The 12126-nt window shown below is 34.2% G+C and overlaps 1 protein-coding gene across 3 annotated transcripts in view; it reads right to left on the bottom strand.

Annotated features, from left to right (window-relative positions):
* Positions 1 to 12126, bottom strand: part of PCDH15 (protocadherin related 15) — a 1784920-nt gene that overhangs the window by 299879 nt on the left and 1472915 nt on the right. For all 3 annotated transcript variants that reach the window (XM_050805159.1, XM_050805156.1, XM_050805157.1), the window contains one exon: positions 11769 to 11901. In XM_050805159.1, the coding sequence (XP_050661116.1) occupies positions 11769 to 11901 (133 nt within the window). The remainder of the gene's footprint in view (positions 1 to 11768; positions 11902 to 12126) is intronic.

Genomic DNA, 12126 nt, shown 5'->3' with positions numbered 1-12126 from the left:
AACAACAACATCAAGTCAGAAACATAAAAAAATTATTTGAAATAAATCAAAACAGAAACAACATACAAAAATCTCTGGGATGTTGCAAAAGCAGTGTTAAGAGGAACGTTTATAGTGATAAATGCCTACCTCAAAAAGTTAGAATGATCTCAAATTAATGATAAAACATCATACTAGAGAAAGTAGATAAACAAGAACAAATGAATCCCAAATATAGAAGGAAAATAAGATAACTCTAATTAGACTTGAACTGAATGAAATTGAGACCCAAAATTCCACATAAAGGATAAATGAAACCATAGTTTCATAGTTGGTTCTTTGACAGGATAAACAAGATCAATAGACAATTAGATTAATAAAGAGAAAAAAAGAAAAATTCAAGAAAGCACAATCAGAAATGACAAAAGTTGTGTAATGTCACAGCCGATCACACAGAAATACAAAACACCCTCATAGACAACTATGAATATTTCTATGCACACATACTAGAAAATCTAGAGGAAATGGATAAATTCCTGGAAACACACAATCTCTCGAGATTGAATCAGGAAGAAATTGAAACACTGATGAGACCAATATTGAGTTTGAAAAGTGAATTAGTAATAAAAAACCTAATAGCTAAAATAATAATAATAATAATAATAATAATGAGCCCCGGTCCGGCTAGATTAACAGCTGAGTTCTACCAGAGGTCCAAAGAAGAGCTGATAGTAATTCTACTAAAACTATTCCAAAAAATCAAGGAGGGGGGATTCCTACCTAACTCATTCTATGAAGCCTGCATCACCTAATAGCAAAACCTAGCAAAGACACACACACACACACACACACACACACACACACACACACACACTAAAACTACTGGCCCATGTCTCTGAAGGACAGAGACATGGCCTAAATGCCACACTTAAAAGTTATTTCATATTCCATCAAATTAATTCTCAGCAAAATACTTATTTACACATCAAATTTAACAACACATCAAATAGTTAATTTACAATGGTCACGTAGGGTTAATTCCTGAGATTCAAGGTTGTTTCATCGTATTTCAATATATGCAAATCAGTAAATGTGATCCGATCACATTAACACAATTTAAACTAAAACCATATGATCACCTCGAGAGATGCAGAAAAAGCTTTCAACATAATTTAACATCCCTTCATGGTAAAATCCCTCGAGAAACTGGCATCAGAGGTACATACCTCAAAATAATAAAAGTTATCTACAAAAAACCCATAGCCAGCATCACACTGAATGATCAGAACTGCAAGCATTCCTCTTGGAAGTGGATCAAGACAAAGAGGACTTGTCTCACCACTCCTATTCAGGACAACACTGGAAGTGCTATTCAGATGTTAAACTTTTTTTTTTTCATATATTTGTTGGAAGCAAGAGGAAGAAACAAAAGCATCCAAACAGTGAAAAAAAATCAGACTATCTCTCTTCACTGGTGATATGATTTTATACCTAGAAAACTCTAAAGACTCTCTCAGTAAGTTATTAGAACTGATCAACAATTTAGCAAGGTATCAGGATACAATCAATGAACAAAAATCCATAGCAGTTCTATACACCAGTAACTAAGAACCAAATCAAGAACACAATTCGATTTACAACAACCACAAAAGAAGTAAAATACCTAGTCATAAATCTAACCAAGGAGGTAAAAGATATCTGCAGGAAGAACTACAAAATTGCTAAAAAAGGAACACTTGACAAAAATAAGCAGTGTGAAAAGGACTCCCTATTCAATAAATGGAACTTGAACAGCTGGTGAGCTATATGCAGAAGAATGAAATTGGATACCTACTTTTTATTACATACAAAAATTAACTCAAGATGTCTTAAATATTTTAATGTAAGAACTAAAACTATAAGAATCCTAGAAAAAAACCTAGGAAACACTATTCTGGACATCACTCTTTGCAAAGGATTTATGACTAAGTCCTCGAAAGCAACTGCAACAAAAACAAACATTGTTAATTTGGACCTAATTAAACTAAAGAGCTTCTGCACAGCAAAAGAAACCATCGACAGAGTGAACAGATAACCTACAGAACAGGAGAGAATATTCCCAAAATATGCATCTGATAAAGGTCTTATATTCAGAATCTACAAGTAGCTTAAAGAATTAAACAAGCAAAAGCAAATAATTCCATCAAAACATAAGTAAAGTACATGAATAGGTACTTCTCAGCAAAACGGGATACAAGTGGCCAAGAAATATATGAAAAAAAGCTTAATATCACTAATCATCAGAGAAATGCAAATCAAAACCACTATGAGATACCTACTCACATCAGTCAGGGTGGCTACTATTTAAAAGTAAAACAACAACAGATGATGGGAGGTTGCAGAGAAAATGGAATACTTACATACTCTTGGTGGGAATGTAAATTTGTTCAGCCACAGTGGAAATCTGTTTGGAGATTTCTCAAAGAACTAAAAATAGAACTACCATCTGACCCAGCAATGCCACCCAAAGGAAAACAAATTGACCGAAAAGACACAGGCACTTGTATGCTCATAGCAATACTCTTCATGATAGCAAGGAAATGGAATCAACCTAGGTGCCCATCGGTGGTGGAGCATATAAAGAAAATGTGGCACATATATGCTACAGAATACTATACAGCCATAAAAAAGGAAATCGTGTCCTTTGTAGCAACTTGGATGCAGCTGGAGGCCACCATCCTAACTGAATTAACACAGAAATAGAACAACAAATATTGCATATTCTCACTTATAAGTGAGAACTAAATGTTGCATACATGTGGACATAAACTTGTTAATGAAAGACACTGGGGACTATTAGAGGCGGCTAGCTGAGAGGGAGAGTAGCAAGGCTGGAAAAACCAACTGTTGGGTGATATGCTAACTACCTTGTTGGCAGGATTAGTTGTACCCCAAACATCAGCATCATGTGATATACCAATATAATAAACCTGTACATTTACCCCTTGAATCCAAATAAAAATGGAAAAATAACGAATGGCAAAATTAAAAGAAAAACAAAAAATATATTTTGCTAAATGAAATAAGTCAGACACAAAAGTACACACACTATATGATTCCACTTATATAAGGTAGCTAAAATAGTCAAATTAATAGAGACAGAAAGTTATATGGTGGGTGCCAGGAGCTGCGGGCAGGTGTTTGGGGAGTTAGTGTTTACTGGGTATAGAGCTTCAGTTTGGGAGGATGAGAAAGTTCTGGAAACAGATGGTGATAATGTTGCACAAAAAATGTGACTGTACTTAATGCCACTGAATTGTGTACTTAAAGGTGGTTGTAACGGTAAGTATTGTATTCCATATTTTTATTACAACTACAATAATAAAAAGATATGTAGGAATTTGCCAGATGAACAAGATGGAAAAGGGCATTGCCAGTGAAATAAACATAATGAAATCTGAAAAAACAAATAAGAAAAGCATCTTTGATTGCAAAAGAGTGAATTGCAAATATCCAAAGTAATCCTTGTAATATAAATGACATTATAAATTGTACGGTGCAGTGCCTATGATTCATGCACACTGTACCTGAACCAGCTGTGAAACATTCATGAATCATAAACTCCTGTATCATCTTCAGAGCAAAAATGCATCCTATTTTACCAGAAATACTCATCAAAAAAAAGGAAAGAGAAGTAAAAACCCTGAAATTTCTAGGACCTTTCAAAGATATCAGAAAAACAAATTAATACCTCTGACAGGACCTGTTAATGCAGAGGGTCATGCTGTAAGACAGTTTGCATTTAATTCAAACTGTTTTGGAATAAGATCAATTCTGTAGTGAGATCAAGGCAGCAGAAATTTTTCTTCAGGGCTAAAAATAATAATTCCTTGAGGCACAGACATTAAATTCCATGGCTTCTTGAAACTATTTAAAAAATGAGAAGAATGGATAAAGATTAAAAGAAAAAACATTCTGTAAGCTGACAAAACACCTTTTTAGACTTACACCCAATTCGTGCATTAGTCAAATGTGTATGTGTTTGTTTTGTTTTGTTTTGTATTGTTTTCCTTCAGGTAACTGGAGGTGGCAACATTCACCTTCTCGGTCTGCTTCTCACCATTTTCTATTTTCTTCTGCTATTTATCTCTAAGTGGTTATACCTGTCATTGCAGTTGCCAGCAAGGAAAAGACAGGAAAAGGAAAGAGAATCAAAGCACCAGAGTTAGTCACTTCACTGGTAGGTGGAACCAGAAGTTTTAAAGCAGTAGCAAAATTTATATGTTCTCAGTGTCAGTGGACACTTTCTGTATAATAATTTTATTTCGCTTTTGTAAAGAATCATGAAGCAACCACAAAAAATTAAATCAAGACTTATCAAGTAGATGTTTGAAAGAAAAACAATGATTCACCTTGTAGGTAGATGTACTTTGCTATTGAAGGGATTGTTGGCAAGTCTAAGCAAAGCTGAAGGGAATAAGGAAATTTCGGTCCTTAGAATAGACAGCATAGAATAATAGTACAGAGAGTATAGGGTAGAACAGCTTGCATTTGAATACGACATCTGCAACAGGATTCTATTTGACATAGGAAAAGTTACTTCTACTTGTTGAGAATATTAAAAATGAAGAAGCTTTCAAGTGCTTAGTGTAGTTCCTGGCTTACGGTAGCATCAATTAAAATTAGGTACTGATGCTTTTATTATTAATATTGATCACTTAGCCATCTGTATCTTGAGCATCCAAAGTGTCAGTTTGTTCTTTAAATTGCAAGTGACCTTTCTTTCTCAATAGAAGAGCTAGTAAAATCATAAAGTGGATGATATTTCTTGGAATGTCTCCATTCCCCTGTATTCCTTTATATTTCACCTTTTTTAATCCATTATTGCAAATGCCGACTACCTTCTTGTTCACCCTAAAATGTTTTATGAGTTTATGAGTTAACAGGAAAAAGGTTCCTTTTCGAAAATTGGAATAAAAAGAACTACCATTTATTATTATTATTTATTTATTTATTTATTTATTTTTTTTTTTTTTTGAGACGGAGTCTCGCTCTGTGGCCCAGGCTAGTGTGCAGTTGTGTGATCTCAGTTCATTGTAACCTCCGCCTCCCAGGTGCAACTGATTCTCCTGTCTCAGCCTCCCAAGTATCTGGGATTACAAGTATGCACCCACACGCCCAGCTAATTTTTGTATTTTTAGTAGAGACAGGGATTCACCATATTGGCCAGATGGGTCTGGAACTCCTGACCTCAGGTGATCCAACCCCTTAGGCCTCTCAAACACTTTTTTCTACATTTCAAACTCTTTGCAATTTACCTGCTATCTCATTTAATCTCCTCTTCCCTACCCTACACACAACCAACCTCCCTCCTATTAACCAACCACTTAAAATTCTGCCTCCTTATGTACTTTAAATACAAAGGATAAAATAGTCCCCATTATTTTAGCAAATATTTATTGAATATATTCTTGACACGTGATCCTGCTTGTATTTTTAGCTAGCTAATGTGAGATACATCTTTGACATGGTTAAATGTATGATCCCTTAATCCAATTTAATATAATAAACTAATGCTTCATTATAGGAGTATAAACATTTTTAAAAATACATTTTATATTATAAAGTTGGCTTTATACTTTACATAAATATAATGGACACTTTCTGTTTATTTTTGAATGATTATCAATGTCATACTGAAAGGGTCAGTACATCCGACCTTTCACAAAAAATGTAAAAGGTCAAATGTAAAAATTGTAGGCTTTGTGGTTCACACATGGATTCTGCATATTATTCTTCAATTTTCGTCGTTTGGTTCCATATTTTTGTTTGTTTACATGTTTCTTACAAACCTTTTAAAATGCAAAAAGTATTCTATCTTACTTGTCTCTCAAAATACAAGCCATTTTACCCAGGAACTGTACTTGGTCAATCTGTGCTTCACTATACATGTTCTTTGTTATTTTAAAATCAATACTGACATATTTCAAGTAAATTGTTTTCACTACCACTCATTTTCAGATGTAAGTCAATAGGTTAACATAAATAAGAAAGTAGCAGCCAAAAAAAAAAAAAAGAGAGAGAGAGAACAATAAGAAAAACATTTTAAGTCAAAGGAAAATTGCCAGTTTTTATCTCCTCCTAATTCCCAATCCTTTACTCCTAAAGGAACATATTAAGTGCAAAGAATGTCATACTTTTATTCCATTCCCCATATATACATTTTTATCCATTTGGCAAATTGTGGTTGAATTTCTCTTGGGATGACTTCACCAGTAGTAGGTGAATGGATCATTTAATTCAACACTAGTTCATAAGTGATTTTTCTTTTCAATCAGGCACACACTCACTGCTGATAACTGCATATTTTGACTATTTGTAGAAGTGCTAAAGGAACTAAGAATTTTACGGTAAATAAGCCATGTCGGAACAAATATCAAGGCCTCGAGAATAGTGTACTTTATAACTTTGCTCAACGCATAATGTAGGAAAATATCCAATTAGGAGTCTAGAAATGGAGTGAGGCAGGGCCAGCTTAATATTTTGTTTGATATTTAATTGTTAACTCTTATAGTACCTTCATAAAGTTTCCAAATCTTTTTTCTTTTCTCTTGCTTTTGTTGTAAATACAAAAGTCTAAGCCCGCATTATATTATACTCAGTTTGAATATGGAATATCAACTCCTTAAGAATAAAATGAAACAGTCTAAGATGCTTTCAGGCTTTTGTATTGATCATCTCCATTTCTGTTGTGTAGCTGGTTTCATCAATGATGTCTCAATTTATGTCTATAATTGTTATTTTGCAAAACGGTCTCATTTTAATTAATATGATGCCTTACTCATTATTTTTTAATTATTTTCTTCATTATTTTGAAACTAATTTTGTTTCTAAGGACTGGGAACAAGGTGGGTGGATGTGATCATCTCACACATGTTCTTGTCTTTTTTCCTTTTATTTTCCCTCTGTTGCTGGGATAGAGAGGATGAAGAAAGAAAAAATGTATTTGTTAAAGGAATTATCTGTATTGAGGTTGCTCTAGGATTACTGTGCTAGAGGAATGACTCCCAGTAAATTCCACCATTAAGAGGCTCAATATCAAGCAACAATCCTGTGAACTAGTGGCAAGTTATGGAATTCTAATGTATCTTTTAGTTAATGTCCAGGTGGTAGCCTCGTCTTACATCTTGATGTGCATACTTCTCTTCTTCACATGTTGCAGTGTTCTTTATTTTATAATTTATAATTAGAAGCACAAACTCTGAGATTTATGGATCCAGGCAGGATCGATCTCACCTACAATACTGGGCAAGATCTTCAAGGGGACAGCTCATGCTTTCTTGTCAACTGCCCAGTCCACCATCACATTTCTCTCCAATGTTCTCTCCCCTGTTTTAGTTGTACTGACTCAAATCTAAGCAGCTATTCGATTAGAGTATTGAATGGTGATCTTCCCTTTTTGGGTGAATTTCTCTTGGATTTTGTTCTCTCAATCTTAGCCAGACTTTTTCTATAATAACACTTGACTAGCAAAAATTTCAACCTCATCTATTTATAAAATAATGTTATCTGGTACTATTTGAGACCTCTCTTACTTGGATTTTTTAGAGTATTGTACTCAGAATCAGGAACTTTTTGAGATAAAATCTGAGAAATTAATAACTTTTGCTCAACTGTGCTTTATTCAGGTTTTTATCTGTATTCTATTCTATAATCTCCAAGTGAGGAAAATAGTCAATTCATATTTCTCTAAAGTGTTTCTTCATAAGAGCCTTAAAACAAATGTATATATTTTTAAACATTAGTACATTTACCCCAATATAACATCACAAAATTAACCTTTGGAAAATACAGAACTAATGTAATACAAAACATTTACATCCTTCCCAAAACAGGTAAAATAAACATAATAGTTCTCTACAGCCTAATCTAAAAGAATGTGATGTAGTGGATAGGGTCCTGAGTTTTTAATCAAAACGAGAAAAACTAATATGACTCATAAACCTTTCTGTTTCGGAGTCTCATTCTTTTCATTTTCCTGATGATAACGATAGTAAGATCCACCTGTTTGTTTGGGCAGGTTAATGACCAAGTGAAATGATGCATTATACATTTGTCAAAGAAATATAGCCTCTTAAAAGAAAGTTAACGCAGCTGATGTTCAGTAACATATCTCGGTTTGTAAGTAAAAAATTAGAAATAAACTGAAATAAACAATCAATACATATTATGGTAACAACAAGTAATAATTTGAATTAAGATAACTTGTTGAACACTGATTTATCAAACTCTATGAACTAGCCCATTTTTTAAATTTATAGTTTGTTTGTTATTAGAAAAACATTTCCCTAGATAGAAGCTGCTCCATTATTCTGAAGGGAAGTACAAATGATGAAAAGCAGAGCTGGAGATGATCCATGATGGACATACAGTGTGAGTAAGAAATATATATTATTTGTTTTAAATCACTGAGATTTTGAGTTTGTGTATGTATCCCTAATATGAGCTAACTATCCTTAATGATACCATAAGCAAAGAATTTAAAGTAAATAAACAGTGCATGACCCCATATTAAGTGCCACACTAAGTGTTAATTACATCTCCTTGGAGGTAAACAGGGGACTGGTTCCAGGACGTCTGAGTATATAAAAAATCCACACATTCTGAAGTCCCACAGTGGGTCTTATGGAACCCTTTGTATACAAAAGATTGGCTCTCCAAATAGGCAGGATTTATATTATATTTCTCAAAAAATCTGCATATAAGTGGATCTGTGCATTTCAAACTTGGGTTGTTCAAGGGTCAACTGTGTTACTATTTTATGGGATGAGACGGCAGAGATGACACATGGAAACTTTATGTCTAAAAAAGGAGAAATATGCAAATGGTGGTGGGGTGGGCCAAATGGAATGTGAGTTACATGAAAAGGTAATTTGGAAGGAAATAATGCTTTTGTGAAGAAGAGAAATACTTGAATATTTGAGTATAAAACATAGTTTTATTTAGTACCCTTGCCTCTCTTTAGTATGATAAAAATACATAAAAAATTCAGAGAGACAAAGAGGGAGGAAGCTGCTTGAGTGAACATACTCTGGTGATGTAAATACTTGAGGGAATTCTCTCTGTATTGGGTGGTGTGCTGATGAATGCTTAACAAAAAAACTTTGAAGTGAAAGACACTGATTCGTTGTATTTGATGATTTCTGTGGCGTAAGTATGCCCACCATAGCAATGTTTAGCTGGTAACAAGACATAACTGCACACAGAGTCAGGAAGAGATGCACATGACTGGCTCTCATGATTTCGCCGTGGTCTGGCTCCAGCATTTGACTGTGACAAGTTTCACTGGCCGGTCAGAACTCTGGAGGAAAAACATCTACCTATAACTAACCCTGATCAGCATAACAGGTTTGAGAAAGCTCTAGTAATATTTTCCTCAAGTGAACGCCATCAATACAGCCGTCAGGCAAAACAGCATTCATGCACTGAGGAAAATCACTGCTTCTCGAACAACTTTTAGATAGCATAAAAGGCCCATTCTTAAAAGCAGAAGTGGGAAGGGGGGAAACAAGAATTGTTGTCTGAAAAGAAATCACTTAGATCTCCATCAAAACAGATTAGTTTGAAGCCAATTTGCTGCTATCTTCAAAACTATATTTCCTCACAAATTCTGTCTTCCAAATTGAGCAGTGAGTCAGCAGTAGGTAGTGCTAGAGTGTGAAAAGGATGAGGACAGAGGCAGCCAGGGTACCTCTAATGCATCTTCTTATTTGAAGAGTAATTTGATGGAAGCTTTCCAACTTTTAGGTCAGTAGCTTAAATGCAGTCTCAGTTGATCATGAACAAAAGTGGGTGGTTAGTGGCCTGTGAAAAGTACTTTCATGGTATCACCCTTGTTCTTTCTAATAGAGACTGCCACTACAGTTGGCATCCTTTCTTTTCCTTATACCAGAAGCACAAAGGGTGAATAGAAATGTCATTTCAAGTGTTTTTTCAGCCTTTGTACCAGAGAAATTTGAAATATGAAAAAGACCAACTTCTTTTCATCTTTAACTCACAGGGAGAATTATTGAACTATAATATGTTTCCTAAATCTTCCTGGATTTTATTAAAATGAAACCTGAGCCACTTTATAAGTAAAATTATGTCTTACTTCATAGGAAGTTAAATTACATAAAGGCACATACTTGAGACATATTTAAATATAAAATGTATAATTTCTTGACCTGAATCTTACACATGTAAGATTTATTTTATTTTCCTTTTCTTTCTCTTATTTTATTCTTGCTTCAATAAATGAATTCCCATGAATGTAAAGACAAAGATCTTATTATTCCATTAAATGAACATGTCTTAATATTTGTTTTTTTCTATTCTTTATCATTACAATAATTTGACTTTTTTTTCTCCTAAAGAGACTGTAGGTTTTATTCTCTTTCTTTTAATTATGTCACTAAAATCCTCCAAATTTCCATATTACTAATATCTCTACCTTCATATAATTTTGTTTCAATATTAAATGATCAATTAAAGCAAACTCTCTCTAAGTACCTGGAGAAAAGCAACAGAATAAATATTAGCGTAGAGACCCAAAGAAGTACTTGGTAATGCCAAGAAAATTTCAGTAGCTATTAGTAATCAGTAGGATATAACAGAAATCGCCGTTTTAGAAGTGATGAAAACTCAATCAACTGATTTTAAGCATCAATTACTTTCTATGGGGTTAGCTTTCCACATCTCAAAAATAAGATTGATGTGTTCTGTTATTTTTGCATCATTTTCAATACAAGCATTCTATGAAATCTTCACTTTTATATCACCCAGATTTAAGTGAGAGGGTGTTAATATTCGAATGGGATTTGAGCAAGATGTAGCTGTGCCTTATGTCATGTCAGCTGATGATAAAGATTGATGCTGGAATTTTCCTGGGTCAGTCATGTTAAAATCTCCCCTAGGCTTCAAGGCCAGCTTCATGAATTCTCATATCTGCAACTTCTGCAATTCCCATGTAACATCAGAAGATAAACTCTGTTCTCTGAACATTCATGTATAAAACAATGCATCATCTTATGATTCTTATGATTGACATAGCAAAGTGAAAATATATCAACACCATATTTAGCCCAACTTGAAGCTGCATATTCAAAGATAGAGCTTTTCCTGGCCAAAGATACTTTGGTCAGAAATATATAAACAGTGAACACCAAGCTATCATCTTGCAAGTAATATATATGCTCATGAATCTCTAGCTACAAATAAAAATATCAGCTAAAACTACCCCCTTCTCATAAATGAATAAAAAACAGCAATTACAAGATTTGCCTATGGCCATGAAATGAAGTGGGGCTTGTCTCAGAATTAAAATGCCTACCATCAGCCTTTGAGTACAAAGTTAATTCCCCTATACAAGACTGCAGCAAAAATAAATCCAGCTGGAGAAAAGGCATACAAAACAGAAAATAATAGTCAGCTGCAGACTCTTTGGATCCAAAGTACAAAATATTCAAGTACGTGTTTCCAATCCCTTCATTCTCTCCTGTAATGATTGCAGCTAATCCCTACCAGCCAAATGTTAGTTCTTCAATTGTGGTGATCAATAGAATAGATTAGCTGTGGAAACCCTCCATCCATATTACCCTTGCTTTCCTTTCCAGATGGAACTTTCATTCACTAGAGTGGAGGCAAGCATGTGAGGGTTTTCCCTCCATACACAAATATAAACTCATTAAATGCCAAGCTTATCACTTTAGAATTTACAGACACACACACACACACACACACACACACACACACACCCCCAAGGAACATACCTGTAGATTTAATAAAACAGCACCAACCCTCATGGCTTCACTAATTTCAAGGCTATACATCAGCTGTGGGAAGCGAGGAGGGCTTTGATTATTTGGTGGAAGCACTTCAATGTACACAGTGCAGATGGAGTGCCTGCAGAGAAAGAGAGGCAAACAAGATGGTTACGAATCTGCATCACATTTAATGTTAGGCTGCATTGTTTATTCACTTGTTGGGTTTACTGGAGAAAAAATTTCCAAATTTCATGAAAAATAGTAAAGTCAAAATGAAAGGATAGAAAAATAAAACTACCACCAAAGTATAATGGTGCTATGAAATTATCTCAGTAAAAGAAAAGTAATTGCCTCCAGTATCTGT

The sequence above is a fragment of the Macaca thibetana genome, chromosome 9 (genome assembly GCF_024542745.1).
Source record: "Macaca thibetana thibetana isolate TM-01 chromosome 9, ASM2454274v1, whole genome shotgun sequence".
Taxonomy (NCBI): Eukaryota; Metazoa; Chordata; class Mammalia; order Primates; family Cercopithecidae; genus Macaca; species Macaca thibetana.
Note: the sequence above shows the minus strand (reverse complement) of the source record. Positions and strands in the feature narration are given on the sequence as shown.